At 47.1% G+C, this 21,074-nt stretch overlaps 1 protein-coding gene across 1 annotated transcript in view; it reads right to left on the bottom strand.

The window, feature by feature from the left end:
* CDK13 (cyclin dependent kinase 13) overlaps window positions 1-21,074 on the bottom strand; it is a 92,671-nt gene that overhangs the window by 37,072 nt on the left and 34,525 nt on the right. The window contains exons 4-7 of the mRNA XM_038745694.1: window positions 15,389-15,559; window positions 12,456-12,595; window positions 6,885-7,055; window positions 5,987-6,058 (exon numbers count right to left, since the gene is read on the bottom strand). Coding sequence (XP_038601622.1) covers window positions 5,987-6,058; window positions 6,885-7,055; window positions 12,456-12,595; window positions 15,389-15,559 — 554 coding nt within the window. The remainder of the gene's footprint in view (window positions 1-5,986; window positions 6,059-6,884; window positions 7,056-12,455; window positions 12,596-15,388; window positions 15,560-21,074) is intronic.

The raw sequence follows: 21,074 nt of genomic DNA, 5'->3' as shown, positions 1-21,074 counted from the left end.
TCCCCTCCTCAAAAATCTCCAGTAGCTACCAATCAATTTGCGCATCAGGCAGAAACTCCTCACCCTGGGCTTCAAGTCTCTCCATCACCTTGCCCCCTCCTACCTCACCTCCCTTCTCTCCTTTTACAGCCCAGCCCGCACCCTCTGCTCCTCCGCCACTAATCTCCTCACCGTACCTCGTTCTCGCCTTTCCCGCCATCGACCCCTGGCCCACATCATCCCCCGGGCCTGGAATGCCCTCCCTCTGCCCATCTACCAAGCTAGCTCTCTTCCTCCCTTCAAGGCCCTACTGAGAGCTCACCTCCTCCAGGAGGCCTTCCCAGACTGAGCCCCTTCCTTCCTCTCCCCCTCGTCCCCCTCTCCATCGCCCCCCATCTTACCTCCTTCCCTTCCCCACAGCACCTGTATATATGTATATATGTTTGTACACATTTATTACTCTATTTTACTTGTACATATCTATTCTATTTATTTTATTTTGTTAGTATGTTTGGGTTTGTTCTCTGTCTCCCCATTTTAGACTGTGAGCCCACTGTTGGGTAGGGACTGTATATGTTGCCAACTTATACTTCCCAAGCGCTTAGTACAGTGCTCTGCACACAGTAAGCGCTCAATAAATACGATTGACTGATTGATTGATAGTAATAAGGAAATCTGGGTTCAGAAATTTAAAAGGGTGGGTGAAATCCAGACTACTGTCAGCTGAGTCCTGACAGAGAAGAGAACTGAGACGAATGTCAGAGCCCACTAGTTCAGAGGCTGGAACTCTCTGGACAGGACATAGCACTATTCAATGTACTAATCCGTCACCAAAACCTGCTGGTCTCACCTCCACAACATCGCCAAGATCTGCCCTTTCCTCTCCATTCAAACCGCTACCTTGCTGGTTCAGTCTCTCAGCCTATCCCGACTGGATTACTGCATCAGGCTCCTCTCTGATCTCCCATCCTCCTGTCTCTCCCCACTTCAGTCTATACTTCACACTGCTGCCCGGATCATCTTTGTGCAGAAACGCTCTGGGCATGTTACCCCCGTCCTCAAAAATCTCTAGTGGCTGCCTGTCAACCTACACACCAAGCAAAAACTCCTCACTCTCGACTTCAAGGCTCTCCATCACCTCACCCTCTCCTACCTCACCTCCCTTCTCTCCTTCTCCAGCCTGGCCCTCACCCTCCGCTCCTCTGCCGCTCACCTCCTCACGGTGCCTCATTCTCACCTGTCCCGCCTTCAACCCCCGGCCCACATCATCCCCCTGGCCTGGAATGCCCTCTTTCCGCACATCCGCCAAGCTAGCTCTCTTCCTCCCTTCAAAGCCCTACTGAGAGCTCACCTCCTCCAAGAGGCCTTCCCAGACTAAGCCCCCTTTTCCTTCTCCTCCTCCTCCTCGTCCCCCCCACCCTACCTCTTTCCCCTCCCCACAGCACCTGTACATATGTTTGAACAGATTTATTACTTTATTTTACTTGTACATATTTCCTATTCTATTTATTTTGTTAACGATATACATCTAGCTTTAATTCTATTTGTTCTGACGACTCGACACCTGTCCACATGTTTTGTTTTGTTGTCTGTCTCCCACTTCTAGACTGTGAGCCTGTTGTTGGGTAGGGACCATCTCTATATGTTGCCGACTTGTACTTCCCAAGCACTTAGTCCAGTGCTCTGCACACAGTAAGTGCTAAATAAATACGACTGAATGAATGAATGAATATTCCAGCATTGTTCCTAGTATGAGATCCTTGGAGGGCAGAGAGTCAACTTCTTAACTCAGGGAGTTTCAGAAAGCTAATGATTTTTAGGCCTCATCCCCCCAATTTCCCGCTCAATGGGTGAGGGGCAGGTCGGCATCACCCTCGACTAATCTCTCATTCAACCTGCACATTCAGTCTGTCACCAAATCCTGTCAGTTCTACCTTCGTGACATCTCTAGAATCCACCTCTTCCTCACCATAAATCACTACCATGCTGATCCAAGCATTCATTGTTTCCAGTCTCGACTACTGCCTCAACTTCCTCGCCGACCTCTCTCTCCCCTTTGCTGCCCCTACTTCTCTCCACTGCCTGGATCGTTCAGTCCATACCTTCTCCACTCCTCAAAAGGCCTCTTTGAGGTGGTGTGCTTTCAATGAGGTTTTGACAGTGGGGACAGTGATTGTCGGTCAAGTATGAAGAGGGAGGGCGTTCCAGGCCACAGGTACGATGTGGGTGAGAGGTCGATGGCGAGATAGATATGTTTGAGGTACAATGAATAGGTTGGCATTGGAGGATCAAAGTGTGCAAGCTGGGTTGTAGCAAGAGAGCAGCGAGGTGAGGTAGGAGGGGGCCAGGTGATTGAATGCCTTAAAGCCAGTGGTGAGCAGTTTATTGGATGTGGAAGTGAATGAGTGACCACTGGAGGTTCTTGAGGAGTGGGGAAACATGGCCTGAATGCTTTTGTAGAAAAATGATCTGGGCAGCAGAGTGAGGTATGGAGTGGACTGCAGAGAGACAGGAGGCAGGGAGGTTAGTGAGGAGGCTGATACAGTAATCAGGGTAGGATGGGATAAAGGCTTGGATTAATGTGATAGCGGTTTGGATGGAGAGGAAAGGGGCGGATGCTAGTGACATCGTAAAGAGTGAACCAACAGGATTTGGTGAGAGACTGAATATGTGGGGGGGTTGAATGAGAGATGAGTCGAGGATAATGCCAAGGTTATGGGCTTGTGAGACAAGAGGATGGTGGTGCTGTCTACAGTGATGGGAAACTCAGAAGGAGGACAGGGTTTCGGTGGAAAGTTAAGTTTTGTTTTGGACATTTTTTTTTTTAAATGGTATTTGTTAAGTACTTACTATGTGCCAGGCTCTTTTCCAAGCGCTGGGATAGATACAAAGTAATGAGGTTGGACACAGTCCATATCCCACATGGGGTTCACAGTCTTAATCCCCGTTTTACAGATGAGATCACTGAGGCACAGAAAAGTTAAGGAACTTGCCCAAGGTCATAAAGCAGACAAGTGGTGGAGCAGGGATCAGAACCCAGGTACCACTGGCTCCCAGTCCCGTGCCACACCCCTTCTCATTTTAAACCGGAGGTGTCGGGGGGACATCCAAGTAGAGATATCCTGAAGCCAGGAGGAAATGTGAGACTACAGAGAAGGACAGAGATTAGGGCTGGAGATGTAGATATGGGAATCATCCACACAGAGATGGTAGTTGAAGCCAAAGGAGCCAATGAGTCCCCCAAGGGAGTAGAAGGAGACTAAAAGGGGACCCAGAACTGAGCCTTGAGGGACCCCCACAGTTAAGGGTTGAGAGGCAGAGGAAGAGCCCATGAAAGAGACTGAGAATGAGCAGCCAGAGGGAGAGGAGAATCAGGAGAGGATAATGTCAGTGAAGCCGTGGCGGGATGCTTCTAGTAGAAGGGTGGGGTCGACAGTGTGGAAGGCAGCTGAGAGGCTGAGGAGGATGTGGATGGAGTAGATCTAATACAGTCCAGATTCCTTAATGTGGGGGCTCCTGAAGCCCGGGGACTAATCTGGGTGGTACAGGACACGAGGCCCTCAGACTGGCTCTGTTCCACTCAGGGAGGAAGTTACCACCCCCTTGGGGGAGGGGAACCCAGCTCTCACCGTAGAGGCTCTGGTGGGCTCAGCAGCTATTAAGCCAAGGGGAAGACTGGGGGACTGTGGGCAGGAGCAGGACAGACCCCTGCCAGGCAGTCTTCAGAAGACCCCCAGAAGTCCCCACGCCAGAGCAGGGCAACCGAAACCTGATCCTGTGCATAGGGCAGGGAGGGCCAGGGTCCACTCCAAGCTGGGCAAAGCAGAACTCATCTGCTTTTTCCCTACAACCCCTGTTGGGGATGGGGAGGGGGTTCCTGTCCTCGGCTTGGGAGGCTGAGCGGCGAGCAAGGACCATGACGCTGCTGCCCAGCTGTGGGGCACTGACTTCTTGCATCCCTGGGATGAGAGGTGGGGAGAATCAATCGAAGGTATTTACTGAGTGCCTACTATGCGCAGAGCACTGTACTAAGAGCTCGGGAGAGTATAATACAACAGAATTAGCAGATACTTCCCCTGCCCGTAACGAGTTTACAGTCGTTAGAGTAGGAGAGAGAGAGAAGGGGGAAGCTGGTGCCCATCCATGCGGCGTGGCAAGCCTGGGAGACAAAAGGGCCTGGGTTCTAATCCCGGCTCCGTCACTCATCTGCTTTATGACTTTGGGCAAGTCACTTCACTTCTTTGGGCCTCAGTTGCCTCATCAGTAAAATAGGGATTAAGACTGCGGGGCCCAGGTGGGACAGGGACTATGTCCACGCTGAGGAGTTTGTATCTGTCCCAGCGCTTAAAACAATGCCTGGTACATATTAAGCACTTTGCAAATACCCTTTATATAAAAAAAAAGAGGCAAGGGGAAAAAAAACCCCAAAAGCCACCAGAGGACACGTGGGGGCTCCATAAAACCGAAAGGTCCTGGATCCCTCGGGTCTTATTGAACACTCACCCCCTTCTTCCTTCCCTCCGACCGCCATATTCAACTGCTCACTCTCCAACGGCTCCTTTCCCGCTGCTTTTTGCCCGCCCGTGTATCCGCGATCCCAACAAAAAGCCTCCCTTGACCCTACAGCTCCAACTGTCACCCCATCTCATTCCTACCGTTCCCTTTCAAACTCCTGAGTTGTTCATACCTGCTGCCTCCACTTCCTCTCCTTGACCTCCCGTAACCTGCCTGCTTCACCTCCTGGAAACTGCCCTAAGGTCACCGATGAGCTCCTTCTTGCCAAATCCAATGGGCTCTCCTCTATCCCAATCCCCCCTCGACTTCTCAGCTGCCTTCGACACTGTGAGAACCAGTCCTTTCTCCTGAAAACAAAACCTAACCTTGGCATCACCGACAATGCCCTCTCCTGGTTCTCCTACGGTCTTCCTATTTCTCTGGCCGCTCCTTGGCCTCTTTCACTGTCTCTTTCTCTGCTTCCCACCCCCTGTCGGATTCCCAAACGGTTCAGTTCTGGGCCACTTTCTATTCTCCACCTAGACCCACTCCTTTGGAGAACTCACTTACTCCCACATCTTCAACTACCAACCTCTAAGCAGATGATTTCCAACTCCCCCTCTCCATTCCCCACCTCTCTCCTGCTCAGCAGTCCCACATTTCCTCCTACCTTTAGGACACTTGGATGTCCCACTATCCACTTACCATGCCCAAAACAGAACTCATCTTCCCACCCAAATCCAGGTTTCCTGCAACTTTCCCATCACTGTTGATAACATCACCATCCTTCCTGTCTCACCTGCTAACCATCTTTTCAGTTTCCTTGACTCATCTCTCTCGTTAATCTGTAGTGTTAGGAGACATCAATCCATCAGTGGTGTTTACTGAGCGCTTACTGGGGGCAGAGCACTGTACTAAACGCTTGAGGAAGTACAATTCAACAGAGTTGGTAGACATGATCCCCTGCCCTCGAGGAGCCCCAACCTTATCTAACTGACCTCCTCTCCGGTTATAAACCCCAGACAGTGCCCTTCACTCTGCCTAAGCTAACTGCCTCACCATGTTTCGAAATGAGCACTAGCTTCTGGGTCACTCATCCCTCTCCCCTCCATTGCCAAACTAATAATGACGCTACTTGTTAAGTGCTTACAATGTGTCGTGCACTATACTAGCATTAGGGTAGCGCTAGGTCCCACATGAGGCTCACAGTCTAAACAGAAGGGAGAGCAGGTATTAAGATGAGGCAACTGAGGCACAGAAGTGAAGTCACTTACTCAAAGTCACACAGCAGGCAAGTGGTGGAGCCAGGATTAGAACCCAAGTCCTCTGACTCCCAGTCCTGAGCTCTTTCCACTAGGTCAATGTAGATAGCTCCCTGTCTTCAAATCCCCACGAAAACTCCAGTGACTACATGGTGCTTTCCCCAACTGCCCCGGAAACTTGGTTCCTTGAGGGCAGTAACTTTTTTCGGGATAAAACAGAGCATTATAGCAAACAGATGCATAATAAATACCGATGAAGGTGCGGATGAGGTGATTCTCTTGGGCACCAGTTTTTTTCTTTTCTCCCTCTATCAAGCCTCTGGCTGAGGGAGGAAGATAGGCAACCAGTTAGAGGAATGGGGCAGCCTCAGGGAATTCTTAAAAATCCAAGTAAAAAACCAATGGTCTGGGAGGGATGGGGCTCAAACCAAGTTCTAATCCCAGCTCTGTCACTTGCCTGCTGTGTGACCTTGGACAGGTCACTTAACTAATCTGTACCTCTGTTTCCTCATCTGTAAAATGGTGATTAACTCCTACTCCCTCTTACTTAGAATGTGAGCCCCATGTGGGACGGGAATCGTGTCCAACCTGATTATCTTGTATCTATCCCAGCTCTTAGTACAGAGCTTGGCGGATAGTACGAGGGTTAACAAATACCACTACTACTATTATTAGTAGTATTACAAGAATCTAAAGGGCAGGGATTGTGTGGACTATTGTAATCGTCCAAGCACTTAGCAGAGTGCTCTGCACAAAGTAAATGTTCAATAAATATCACTGATTGATTGATTGATTGGCCGTGGGTGGGTGAGGGCAGAGTGGAGAGGATTAAGAGCACAGAGTGAACTTATTAACAGGGGATAATGGGCAGGCAGAGGAGACAGCGATGGTGCTATCCCCCTGTCATCTGCCCTCTCTCCTTCCCCCCACTGTGTCCATTTCCTGCCATTTCTCTCCCTTTTCCCTGCCCAGTCCGCATATACTCACACCTTTGAGTAGCAGAGGCATGAAGTGCGGACAAAGAGCCCAAACGGTGATTTCTCTGGGTCAGGGCAGGCATGAATGAAGGACCCAGGCCCAGAGGCTTCAAGCCCAATTTTGAAGAAGGATCAGCTACAGAGGATCAAGAAGTCAAGAAATTGCACCTACCTTTGTCCTTTTTGAAATCTAACGCATCTTCCTTGTCTGTTACTATTTCCTTCATGTTGATAATACTTTGGTGGGTGAGTTGTCTAAGGATTTTGATTTCCCGAATAGCTGTGATTGGGAAGCCTTCCTTTTCATTATCCAGGCGCACCTTTTTCAAGGCCACCATTTCTCCTGTGAGAAAATTGAAGGAAAAAAAAAGTTAAGGTTAGCATTGTCCAAGTCATGCATTTCTATCAAAGTTCATATTGCTTACGGTTTCTCAGCCACAACAATCCAGTGACTGTTGACAGTTGAGATATCAATTCCAAGGACCCCCACCCCAACCCTGGTAACGGGATCACAGTCCCACGGTCCCCTGCCATCCGGATAACCGGTACTCAAAAGAAATCGCCCGGAACAGAACAGTACTCTGAAAGGGACAACACCTGCCTGATCCAACTAGGTGAAGTGGAGAAAGAGTGACACTTCACTCCCCCTCTTCTGATCTCGTGTTACCCACAGGCAACCGAGACTTAAGGAAATAAATCTGAATACATCAACAACAGCCAGGAGAGCAAAGAACATCTGGAACCCGTACCCTGGAACACTGCAAACTGAGGGCTGTCAAACAACCCCACAGCCAAGACGCTAATCTACTTTACAGTAATCCCCAGTGGAGAGACGAAAGAAAACCCCCGAAACAACACTCAGTTCTTCCATAACATGTGTTTTAAACTATCCATTTGAGAGAATATTGTTGGGAAATTGGGAAAGGCTCGTCTGACGACAGGTGACTAACTGCGATAAACTCGAAAGTGGAGGAACCTTTTTCTTTGGTATTTTTTGTGGTATTTGTTAAGCACTTACTATGTGCTTAGTTAAGTGGCTGATACAGAGTAAGCACGTAATAAATACCACAGAAATAAATAAAAGCAAAAAGCCTCTTCCTGTGGCAATCTGTTTGCCATCTGGCTTACTCAGAGCAGGTGACCCCTGCTGCTCTCCCCTTTGGCCACCCTGCTCTCCAACTCCCAGGCAGAGGTGGAGAAGCCTGTTTGCCCTTCAGTGCCACTTCTGCCTTGCTCATTACTCCCTCTTTTGCTCATTTTTGCAACCACTGAAGCCCATGTCATCCACCTCAGCCACCCTCCTCAACTTCACGTAGTCCCCTGGTCTCATCTCTGCACTTCTGAGGGATTTTCAAGCCTCCCTCTCCTTTGTAATCTCTTCACCTCTGTGGGTACTCACTAATGACCTTATTGGTCCCCCGCTTCCACTTACTGCCGGACATTTCATCCTTTCCTACTTCTTCAACACTGAATCATCACCATGACCACAACCTAACGTTTCCCTCCATGCATGCATGCACATACATACACTCATCCCTCCATCCCCATTCACCATTATTCCTTCCCCAGTAGTAATCTTCTCCCCACAGAGACCTCCACCATTCTAGACTTCTACACTCCCTCCACCTGTCCCAACCAACCCTGCTGCCCTTCATTGCTAAAGTTCACATTTAGCATTGTCCCACTCCCTCATCGCCCCCACTTCCTCTGTTGCGCTCACACCTCCAACCCCCTGCCCTGGATCACCTGCACAGTCCACTATCTCCAATCCTGCACGAGCACGGCTGGTAGAAATCCCGAATCCCGGCTGATCTCTACCACTTGAATTCACCATTCCATTGCAATAACTCTGTCCTCTCCATCTCAGCAAGTAGTATATCACTTCCTCCATTGGCTTCTGGCAACTACTGCGCACTGTTAACTCGTTCTCAAAACCCCTAATGCAACCATGTTCCCAACTCCCAAGGCCCCGTGACCTTGTCAACCCCATTAGGTGGGAACCTCCTCAAGTGCCACTCTGGTATCAACCACACCCTCCTCCCCTGCCCCCACATTCGCCTCCTCCCCGGGTTTTCTCTGAAGAGGTGGTCTTCCGCCTACCCTCATAAATCTACTTCCTTTACCTGTGCCTCAGATTTCATCCTCTCCCACATCCTCTCCTTTGCCACCAAACAACCTCTCACTTTTTGACAGCTCCTTTACCTCTGCCTTCAGACTCCCTGGAGTCTCCCCCAAAACCTTCTGCCAATCTCAAATCACCTGTCATTAGAATATAAGTGCCTTATGGGTAGGAACGTGTCACATGCCTCTGCTGTCTATTTCCATCAGTGTTTAGTACCGTGCCCTCCGTAGGCATTCGATAAATGCCTTGATGGCTTTTCTCTGGATCCCACCGTCCCCGCGGGTACTTCACCCATTACTCTCCCTACTCCTCCGATGTGCCTTCACTTTCTCACCACGTACTCTCCAAGGACACCAATGACCCCCTTGCCCCCAAATCTAAATGAGTGGCATGGCCTAGTGGAAAGCACATAGATCTGGGTCCTAATCCTGACGCCACCAAATGTCTGCTGTGAGACCCTGGCAAGTTGCTTCCCTGCACCTCAGTTACCTCATCTGTAAAATGGAGATTAAATCCTCCTCGCCCGAGAGACTGTGAGCCCCATGTGGGACAGGGAATGTTTCCAACCTAATTCACTTGTAGCTACGCCAGTGCTTAGAACAGTGCTTGACACATACTATGTGTTTCTCAAATACGACGGTAATGACAACAATAGTAATCTCTGCTTTATCCTAATCTTCCTTGACCTCTCGAATGCCTTCGATTCTGGGGACCACTACTTTCTCCTGGAAACGCTACCCACCCTTGTTTCACCAACACGGTATGCCCTGGTTCTCCTCCTACCCCTGACAATGATATTTATTAAGTGCCTCCTGTGTACAGAGCACCATTTTAAACTCTTGAGTCCAAAACGAGTTGGCAGACATGAGCCCTGCCCACAAGTGGGGAGACAGACATTAAAATAAAGTGCCTGACAGCGTAAATAAGAGAGTATAAGAATCCATACAGAAGTGCTATGGGGCTGGAGGGAGTACTCTGGCTTCAGGGAGTGCTTCAGGGGTACACAGCCAACAGCCCAGGCAATACAGAAAGGAAGGTGAAGAGGGGAAATGAGGGTTTAGTCAGGGATGACCACTCTTCATTTTTCCTGGCTTGCTTTTCTCCCACCCCTCACCCCCTAACTCCGGTTGCTCCACGTGGCTCTGTTCTCATTTTTTGTTTCTTTTTTAATGATATCTGTTAAGCCCTCACTATGTGCTAGGCACCATACAAAGTGCTGGGGTAGATACAGGCTAATCAAGTTGGACAGAATTCATGTGCCACATGGAGCCCACAGCCCTAATCTCATTCTCCCAATAAGGCAAGTCACTTCACTGGGCCTCCGTTACCTCATATGTAACGTGGGAATTAAGACATGGACTGTGTCCAACCTGATGAGTTTGTTTCTTAGTACATAGCCTGGCTCATAGTAAGTCCTTAAAAAATAGATACAGGCAGGAACCCTGAGGGGCTGGGGGAGGAGGTGAATAAGGTCTTGGGAGAGTACAACAAAAGCAAGATACAGGCTTTGTATCCTCAAAAAATTTACAATCTAATGTGGGAGACAAAGATTACTTACCAAAGAGCAGAGAAGAAGAAACAAGGCTACAGCAGGCAGTGGCATTTCAGAATGAACTAGCTGATGTATTAACTCAATGGATATATATGGACATGGCTTGAGACATTTGTATAGAAACGCTAAGGGTATCCACCTGCAGCCCACTCCCAACCTTTAGACCGTTCACTTGGTTGAAGTGATTTCCTGGAGAACTATTTATCAGAAAGGGCCTAACACACTTCACTGTTAATATTTTGAATTATAAAATGGTAATCTATTTTGAAAATACTGAATTGGGCACATTCATATCGTATCGGTCTACCTTAGCCAACTGTGAGCAACTCTGAGCCAGAGACCATGTCTCAATTGAGTATTGTTTAATTATCTCGGTGCTTAGTATAATGCTTTGCCCACTACAAGGTATTTATAAAGCATTTCCTATGTGTCAGTCAATCGTATTTCTTGAGCTCTTACTGTGTGCACAGCATTGCATTAAGCGTTTGGAACAGTATGGTATAATAGTAAACACACATTCCCTGCCCACAGCGAGCTTATACACAGCTTATTTTTACCTTTTTTTTTTTTAAAAAAAGGTATTTGTTAGGTACTTACTATGTGCCAGGCACTGTATTAAGCACTGGGGTAGATACAAGCTAATTAGGCTGGACAGGGCCCACGTCTCACATGGGGTTCACAGTCTTAATTCCCATTTCACAGATGAGGCAACTGAGGCACAGAGAAGTGAAGTGACTTGCCCAGGGTCACACAACAGACAAGTGGTGGAGCTGGAATCAGAACCCAGGTCCTTGTGACTCCTACCACCTGAGCTCTATCCACCAGGCCATGCTGCTTCTTTATTCTTCTTTCCAGAAATCTATTACCAACTATAGCTTTGTGTCTGTCTGTCTCTTTGGTTAGATTATCAACTCCTCTGAGGAAGGCCCATGCCCCTTAATAAATGGTACTCTCCCCAGCACTTAGCAGAATGCTCTGCACATGACAAGGCCTCAAAAAAAAAACCCTCCTGATTGACAAAAGAAAAAATACAGGGAGTCCTATGAAAATTCACCTGGAACAAGAAGTAAGCATAAGCTTTTTGTGGGCAGGGAATGTGACTCTTCATTGTTGTACTGTACTCTTCCAAGTGCTTAGTACAGAGCTAAGAGCTCAATAAATATGACTGAATGAATAGGCAAGTTTTTTTGTTTTATTTTATGAAAGCTCTTAAAATCTTACTGGAAGGGTAAGAAAACTGCATAAAATACCTGAATTGATCTTTCAAAATTATGCCGCACGTTTTCCTTGATGAAGTCAGAAAGTGCTCAGCTCCACAGTATTTTCTGACAGTAGTCTTAATTGCAGCCAAATTTTACTTGGCTTGAGATACTAGTATTTCCAGTAAAAAAAACTCACTTTCCTGAAATGTCTAAATATTTCAGGAGAAACGTCTTTGAGAAAACGTGAATGGTCTAAATAATGGCATTTGCACGTGGAGACATTAGTACATTAAGGAGGTGTAGATGGAATTATGAGGTTTTTATTTGTGGATCTTGATGCAAACTTTGCATATCCAAGCCTCAGGGAACGTTTGCCCACCTTGATTACCTGCTAGAAGAGGAAACTGACCAAAATAAACACCCTGAAATTCAGTGATGTCCTCATCAACTATGATCAAAGCCTGGTGCACCAAATAAATTATTCTATTGAAGTAGCAGAAGCACAGCCATGACAAATTCTGCAGAAATCTTCAATATTAATAGCACAAAGTAAGCCCGATTTTAGATTTATAGTCAGTCACCAAAAGAGTGACAAAACCACTCTCATTTCATCATCCGTCTTTGAACGCGACCTTCTCCACAGAGAATTGAGGCCTAATATGCTGTAAGGCAGTGGGGAGGGAACGCCTTGGTAAAATTCCAAAATTCAATGCCACAGTTCGCCCATTTCCTGGGGTGACCAGAAGCCTGGGTTTTCAAGACTTCAGTAAAGACCCTTCAGAATGTGCTTCCGGACCAATAACCTTGCAGCATTCTGGAACTCACAACATACTACCAACGGACTCGTGTCACTTCACGAAGGCTTACCTGTATCTTTATCCCTGGCTTTATATACTTGTCCATACGTGCCTTCCCCAATGATTCCGATGATATCGAATTTATCCACACAGCGTTTTCCCCAATCAATATCTTTTTCTTTAATTTCACCGAAGCGGGGTCCGCATATTCTATGAAACACGATTGATAAGTTTTTATACAGAATCGAACCAATTTATTACGTTTTTTCTACAATTGACACCCTCCCTGCCCCGCCAAGTTTCATCTACCCTGCCTCCCACAAAACCACTCCACCATTTCTACTGTAGAGAGGACACAGCCTGGGGGAACCAGGATTCTAGTCCTGGTTCTGTCTACTGGGACTGGGCCACAGGGGGCTCTTCAGTCGAAGCCTTCATCCCCTACGGAATTCGTGTAAGGTGTCCTGGCCCAGGAAGATTCCTAGAAAAAAAGCTGGCCAACATGGGCAGCCGAAGCCACCTGGGTACCACGGCAATCAATTGCTTCCTTGGTCGTGGCACGGCACTGTACTGTAGTCAAAAATGGGCAATTCCTTGCAAAGAAAAAACCCTCAGTAGTGGGCTGCACCTCTGCCCGCCTACTCACTTGCTGCACTCTGTACCCGAGTAAGAACGTGACTGGTACGGAAGAAAGTGTGAGTGGGACTGTGCCAACCACTAGCCCCGTAATCGATTCTTAAAGTTCTCGGTCCTTAAGGCTCATCCGTCGTCCTAAAAAGGAGATTCCACCAGTGGCTGTCACTGTAGACTAAGACAACCCCGGGATGCAATTTCTCACTCTGCACTCCTGTTTGAGGAGCATAAACTGAGATGTAGAAGTGGTATGCATTCAGTAAAGACTTTAGGAAGTAAAACTGCTGACTTCTTTATGACAGCAGCAAGACCTGAGTCCATAGGAAATTACCATATTATCAGTCTAGACTTTCTATAGGACTGTAAGTTCCTTATGGGCAGGGAACGTACCCTCCAACAGTTTTGTATCGTACTCTCCCCAGCACTCAGCAGTAACAGCAGTAATAATAGCATTTGTAACGCGCTTACTAAGTTCCAAACACACTCTGCACATAGTAAGTGCTCAATAAATAACCACTGATTGATTCTGCTTTTGAAGTACTCTCCAAAGCACTTTCTACAGTGCTGCCTTCAGAAGGTGTTCGACACCGTTGATCGATACCGTCTAAAGAATGTCAAGTAAATATAAAACATGGCCGAAACACTTAGAAATTCATTAAACACTTGTTTCTTACAATTTAAAAATTACTCTGGGCCTTTTGTAAGAAACTCACACATTAGACATCTAGCTCAGTGTCGTGCACACAGCGGGCACCATTACTACTTCACGGCAACTTTAGAGGGAGTATCGGGGGCTAAGGAGGAGAGGTGAAGGTATAGATTTTGTGTTTTAGTTTAGTTCCTTGGGCCCCCTGGCAAAAATTAAGTTGGTGTCTGGTGGGGGGGAATGTTGAGGGGCTCAATGGTACTTTTAGGTAGCCAGGCAATCATGACTGAAGAACCCAAAATTTTAACTATAGTGATATCCACTGTACCTAATAACAGATATAGAGCATCATTAAAACTCTTGGGAAACAGCTGTTTCCTCTGGAAATTCTTACACATCTCATTTTAGTTTATTTTTATGCCTACAATTTAGCCAAGCACAAGTATTTCACTTCACTCCTTGCATGCTTTGGCACATCAAGTCATTTCTAAAATTCTAAATTTATACTGCTTACTGTCTCCAATTAAAAACCATACATGGTTCAATGTTATATGCATGAATTTATGGCAGTTCAAGCATATTTTCAATTTTCACATATTTCAGTTCGCGCGCGTGTGTGTGTGTGTGTGTGTGTGTGTCTGTCTGTCTGTCTCGCTTTTGGCTGCTCTGACTATGAGGGAGGACAAGAGGTGAGGGAGGAGACAGGCTTTTCCCCCAAATAACTAAGCCTCATTTTCTCCTTCAGTCTCCATCTCCTTGAGCCAAATTTTAGTATTTTCTTATAAAACTTTGGTGAAATTCCAAAATGGTTTTACACCTTCACTTTCTGCAACTATCAAACGGTATTAGTCAATCAGTGATATTTACAGGGTACTTATTATGTGCAGACCACTGTACTTAGTGCTTGGGAGAGTACAAATCCCATTAATAAGGAGCTTACTATCTAGAAGGGGAGACGGATTATACAATAAATTACAAATGGGGGGAATGGCAGGGTAAAAGGATAAGTTCATACGTGCTGTGGGGCTGGGGTTGGGGTGAATATCTTAAAGGGTATACATCCAAGTGTATCAATGATGCAGAATAGAGAGTAGGGAAAATGAGGGCTTAGTTATGGAAGGCCTCTTGGAAGAGCAGCATGGCCCAGTGGATAGAGCTGGGAGTCAGAGAACCTGGGTTATAAATCCAGCTCCACCACTTCTCTGCTGTGTGACCTTGGGCAAGTCACTAACTTCTCTGCGTCTCAGTTACCGCATCTGCAAAATGGGGATTCAATACCCATTCTCCCTCCAACTTAGACTGTTAGCCCCATGTGGGACCAGATTATCATGCATCTACCCCAGGGCTTAGTACAGGGCTTGACAATATGGTAAGGGCTTAACAAATACCACAATTATTATTACTGTTATTACATGTGATTTTAGGACGGTTTTGAAGCTGGGGAGAGGCACTACTGCTGAGTGTCAAGCACCATACAGAGCGCTGGGGTAGATAATATTAAGTGATCCGGTTGGACACACACACTGTCCCATATACGGCTCACAGTCTAAGGAGGCAGAACAGGTATCGAATCCCTATTATACAGATGAGACACCTGTGGCCAAGACAAGTGACGTGACTTGCCTGAGGTCACATAACAGACAAGTGGCACATCAGGATTAGAACCCAGGTCCTCTGACTCCCAGCCCCATGATATAGGCAGGCTAGCGAAGACAGGCACATACCTAGGCCTCCTTTTACCATGCGGCTGTGTCGGAGTCTTCTTCTCCTCAGGACTTCTCGATAACTCATCCCCTCCTGGTAGCTCCGGTGGAAGGGGCAAGTCTGCAAGTAGACAGCGAAGTTTCTTCTCCACTTCTTTTTTGACTGCCTTGACTGAAATACTTGCTCGCAAGCTGTGAAGGAAACAACACCACAGATCTAAGAGAAACGAGAACCGTTCTTCACTTAGATGTTGCAACACGCAGTGTCCCTTACTAGCCATGACCATGGACCTGAGGTGCACAGGGGATGCCTGGACTGGGTAGAGACCGCAGGGCCAAGCCCAGTCTTTGGGGTTGGGCCACAAAACGGTGGCTCACGGCTTGGGCTGGCCTCCGGGGCTTCACGAGATTGGGGGCAGTGGATTTTGGCAAACTCGGGAGTAATCGGCCTCCATTCAGCACCCCCCCAACCCCCCGTCACCGCCAAAATTTCCATCCATGTGGGAAATCCTGTATGTTCACAGACTACCATCCCCAGCAGCTCAGAGACCGTTGTCCAGGCACATCTTTACCCCACCTGCGAGTGAGGCTGGCCCCCTAAACTGGTCTGTCTGGGGGCTCGGGTGACATTAAGCATTCTTAGGGCTTGGCTTGAACCAGACGCCATCCAGAAAGACCGCTCATGCACAGGACTGCAGCATCTTTAGGGGTTCACTTAAAAGCAAGACTCAAAACCTGCCCTTGAAGAAGTACTCATGGCCCAGGGGACCAAAACTGACATACATTATTTACCAGAAATAAGTGTATACAGCCATAGTATCACAGTTGAGTGGGAGGAATGAAATCTGGACCACGCATGGTGGCATGAGCATGAGAATGGCTGAGGTTCACCCGGGAGTGTTTCCTTAAGAGGGCAGACTTCAAGCTATAATTTAAAAGAAGGGAGGAGGCGGGAAACTCATCCATTCACATGGAATGGGTTGACCAAAGGCTCGGAATGTGGAGCGCATGGAGCTGCAAGAAGTCAAGCGAGGCTAGAAATTGGCCGGGCTCAACCCTCGGGCTTCTGTATCTACAGAGATGATGCTGAGAATGATTTTTCCCAGAGGTGCCAGAGACGTGACCTGACAGCAGCGATCAATTGGCATTTTGACTGAGCCGTAGAACTGAGCTCAGAGGGAATGCACCACCTCAAATTGTTCTCCAAGGGTCAGATATTCGCGAAAGAGAGAATTATGTTCGATTCTGTTGGAAGCAGCAGGAATCCTCAAAAATCTCCAGTGGCTACCGATCAACCTACGCATCAGGCAACTCCTCACCCTGGGCTTCAAGGTTCTCCATCACCTCGCCCCCTCCTACCTCTCCTCCCTTCTCTCCTACTACAGCCCAGCCCGCACCCTCCGCTCCTCTGCCGCTAATCTCCTCACCGTGCCTCGTTCTCACCTGTCCCGCCATCGACCCCCGGCCCACGTCATCCCCCTGGCCTGGAATGCCCTCCGTCCGCACATCCGCTAAACTAGCTCTCTTCCTCCCTTCAAAGCCCTACTGAGAGCTCACCTCCTCCAGGAGGCCTTCCCAGGCTGAGCCCCCTTCTTCCTCTCCTCCTCCTCCCCTCCCCCCGGCCTTACCTCCTTCCCCTGCCCACAGCACCTGTATATATGTTTATATGTCTGTATGTATTTATTATTCTATTTATTTTATTTGTACATACTTATTCTATTTATTTTGTTAATGCTTTGTTTTGTTCTCTGTCTCCCCCTTCTAGACTGTGAGCCCACTGTTGGGTAGGGACCGTCTCTATATGTTACCAACTTGTACTTCCCAAGCGCTTAGTACAGTGCTCTGCACACAGTAAGCGCTCAATAAATACGATTGAATGAATGAATGAATAGGAAGAAGAGAGAAGGAATAAAGACATTACTTTTCTCTCCATCTTCGAAGCAGGAACACGGTAACCCTTCTTTTAGAAAAAGATTGCTCCTTCTGAATAGGCATTCAAGAGCTCTGCCATCCTTTAGGTCAGGGCCCAATTTTTTAAACTGATCCAAAGCTTCCGAGGGATACCAACTGCAGACCTCCAGGGGTACTAGATATACTATTTGCTTTTTTAAATGGTATCGGTTAAGTGTTTCAAAGTGAAGTGACTTGCCCAAGCAGACAAGGGGCGGAACCAGGATTAGAACACAGGTCCTCACTCTTTCCACTAGGCCAAGCTACTTCTTGATTAGCCCAAGCACTGGGCTAATTACTGGGGTAAAGACAAACTAATCAGATAAGGAGGGTAGTCCAGCTAACAAATACATTTTCATTAGAAATTTTATACTCTGGCGAAATAAATTTTCCAGTTAATACATTAGCACTTCATCCCGTCGATGTTCCTGACATCTTCAGAGAGCATTTGGATTTAAAAAGAAACTCAGAGGATGTGTGATTTTTTAATTATAGAAAACATTTGTTGCCCACTCTCGTCACTAAAAATAAGGGAGTTTTTCATTTTGAGAATCGATTTTGGCCAAGACCACATTGCTTTGGAAAAACAAGAGCCAGTTTTCCATTACTAAGTTCGAAGCTGGTCCTCACATGTAAGGCTGAACCTTGGAAAGAGCAAATTTACCCAGCAAAATTGCAACCATGACTACTAGTTGCATCCCTCAATTTTGTTTGAAACACGGGAATTCCATTTACAAGAAGCAGGTCCTTCAAGCAGCGTGGCCTAGGAGAAAGAACCTGGGCCTGGACATTGGAGCACCTGGGTTCTAATCTCAGCTATGCCTTTTGCCTGTTATGTAACCTTGGGCAACTCATTTCACTTCTCTGGGCCTCAGCTGCCCCACCTGTAAAATGGGGATGAAGACTGTAAGCCCAATGTTGGACAGGAACTATGTCCAACCTAATTATCTCATATCTGCCCTAGCTCATAGTACAGTGCCTGGTACATAGTAAGTGCTTAACCAATACATTGGTGGGGGAGGGGGCTTTCAATCACTCATGGAAGCTACTTTTGTGGGCTCGGGTACCTACCTGGACTTTCTGGACATGAGGGGGAGTAATAATAACGTTATTATTAATTGTAATAACAATGTTTTGTTAGGTGCTTATTCTGTACCAAGCACTGTACTGCATTAAGTGCTGGGGTAATAATAATAATAATAATGGCATTTATTAAGTGCTTACTATGTGCAAAGCACTGTTCTAAGTGCTGGGGAGGTTACAAAGTGATCAGGTTGTCCCACAGGGGGCTCACAGTCTTAATCCCCATTTTACAGATGAGGTAACTGAGGCACAGAGAAGTTAAGTCACTTGCCCAAAGTCACACAACTGACAAGTGGCGGAGCAGGGATTTGAACCCATGACCTCTGACTCCAAAGCCCGTGCTCTTTCCACTGAACCACACTGCTTATCTAGATTAACAGTGCTTGGAAAGTACATTACAGCAATAGAGACAATCCTTGTCCACAACAGGCTCACAGTCTGCGGGGAGGGGGAGAATATCTCAGTTGGGGTTTATGTTCCCCCCTACTCTGAGCTCCCCAGTGGTTTAGCTTCAGTATTATTCTTTACATTTCTTATAACATTTGTTAAGCACTTACCATGTGCCAGGTACTGTATGAAGCGCTGGGGTAGATATGAGTGAATGTGGTTGGCACAGTCCATGTTCCATATGGGGCTCACAGTCAACCTCCATTTTACATGAGGTAACAGGCACAGGTAAGTGAAGTGACTTGCCCAAGGTCAACAGCAGACAAGTGGTGGAGCTGGGATTAGATCCCAGGTCCTTCTGACTCCCAAGCCCGTGTTCTATCAACTAGGCCACACTACTGCTCAGTTCTTGCCATGGCTTACTTTGGAAGGTTTTAACCACTTCTGGAAGATTTAACCTAAAATCCTAAACTTCATCCCTTTCCAATTATACCACTTGAAGAGTTGAAAGTTCATTAATATTAGCTTTGGAAAAGACAAAAACATTCTTCAAGAACAATAAAAAGGGGACGAAAAGTTCAGGAGCCATTTTAATATTAGTTTCCTCAGATGGATTGGAAGTTCTCTTATTCATTCATTCAGTCCTACTTACTGAGCGCTTACTGCGTGCAGAGCACTTTACTAAGCGCTTGGAAAGTACAGTACAGTAATGAAGAGAGACATTTCCTGCCCACATTGGGCTTCTCTTAAAGAGTGAGGCCCGCCAGATTAGGAAGAGACAAAACCTGTATATATGTTTGTACATATTTATTACTCTATTTATTTATTTATTTATTATTTTACTTGTACATATCTATTCTATTTATTTTATTTTGTTAGTATGTTTGGTTCTGTGCTCTGTCTCCCCCTTTTAGACTGTGAGCCCACTATTGGGTAGGGACTGTCTCCATATGTTGCCAACTTGTACTTCCCAAGCGCTTAGTACAGTGCTCTGCACGCAGTAAGCGCTCAATAAATACGATTGATGATGAAAACGCCTTCCACGCACTCTTCTACAGGCAGGTACTGCAAAGCCCCCTGGGGCTGGCCCCCTTAAGTGACTTGCCCATGGTTGCAAACCTGGGATTAGAACCAGGAGTCTACGGACTCCCAGCCCATGCTCTATCTATTAGGCCACACTGTTGACAGATCCCAAGGGGAACAGCATCACCTTAACGAGTACAGGAAACTCCCCTCTTGGCTGCAGGACAGATGCAAGGGTCCAGCTTGGGAGAATTTCTATTCAGGAGTTGGCTGAGTGACCTTGGGCAAGTCACGACTTCCCGGTGCTGCCATTTTCTCTTCCGTCTCTCAATCTCCTCACCCGTAAAATGGGGATTAAGTACCTACTCTCCCTCCTATTTAAAGACTGCTAGCCCCACGTGAAGCCGGGACTGTGTCCAACCTGATTAACTTGTATCTATCCCAGCACTTAGAAGAGTCCTTGACATGAAGTGCTTAGTAAATGCCAATTATTACTATTATTGTGTAGGACCGACAGAACTCCAGCTTAAGGAGAGCTTACATTCTTCCACCTGCCCTCTCCCCGAATGCCACTGCCGGGAGCCTTAGCAGGAGTCATGGTTATTTACTGAGAACCCACTGGGTGTCGGGCCCTGTACTCCGCGCCTGTGCACAATGGGTATGAAGTCTCAGGGAATGTGTCTGCTTATTGTTGTATCGTATTCTCCCAAGTGCTTAGTACAGTGATCTGCACACGGTAAGCACTCGATAAATACCACCACCTCAGTCATGCTGAATTAAGATGAGGAAGTGCAAACTTACTCTGTCCCTTCTTTCCCTTTAATTCCTTTCCTTGCTGTGAGTCCTGGAAACAGAGGCCCCTTCAGATAATAATAAAAGTGGTACTTCTTCAGTGCTTACTATTTGCCAAGTGCTGTACTAAGCACTGGGGTTAGATATAAGATAGGTTGGACACAGCCCTAGTCCCACATGGGGCTCTGAGTCTGAGCAGCAGGGAGAACAGGTAATGAACCCTCATTTTACAGGTGAGGAAACTGAGGTCCAGAGAAGCAAAATGACTTGCCCAGGGTCACAAAGCGGACACGTGGGAGAGCTGCGATTAGAGCTCAGGTCCCCTGACCCCCAGGCCTGGGCTCTTTCCACTAGATCATGCTGCTTCCCAGATGTCCTGAATCCACATCAGGAAGAGTAAACTGAGGGGGGCCAGCTCTGCCCAGTCACAAAGAAGGATCCCGACTGAGGTAGAGGAGGGAAGGACAGGGTT

The sequence above is a fragment of the Tachyglossus aculeatus genome, chromosome 4, assembly GCF_015852505.1.
Source record: "Tachyglossus aculeatus isolate mTacAcu1 chromosome 4, mTacAcu1.pri, whole genome shotgun sequence".
NCBI classification, from domain to species: Eukaryota; Metazoa; Chordata; class Mammalia; order Monotremata; family Tachyglossidae; genus Tachyglossus; species Tachyglossus aculeatus.
The sequence above is the reverse complement of the archived record's forward strand: the minus strand, read 5'-3'. Positions and strand labels throughout refer to the sequence as shown.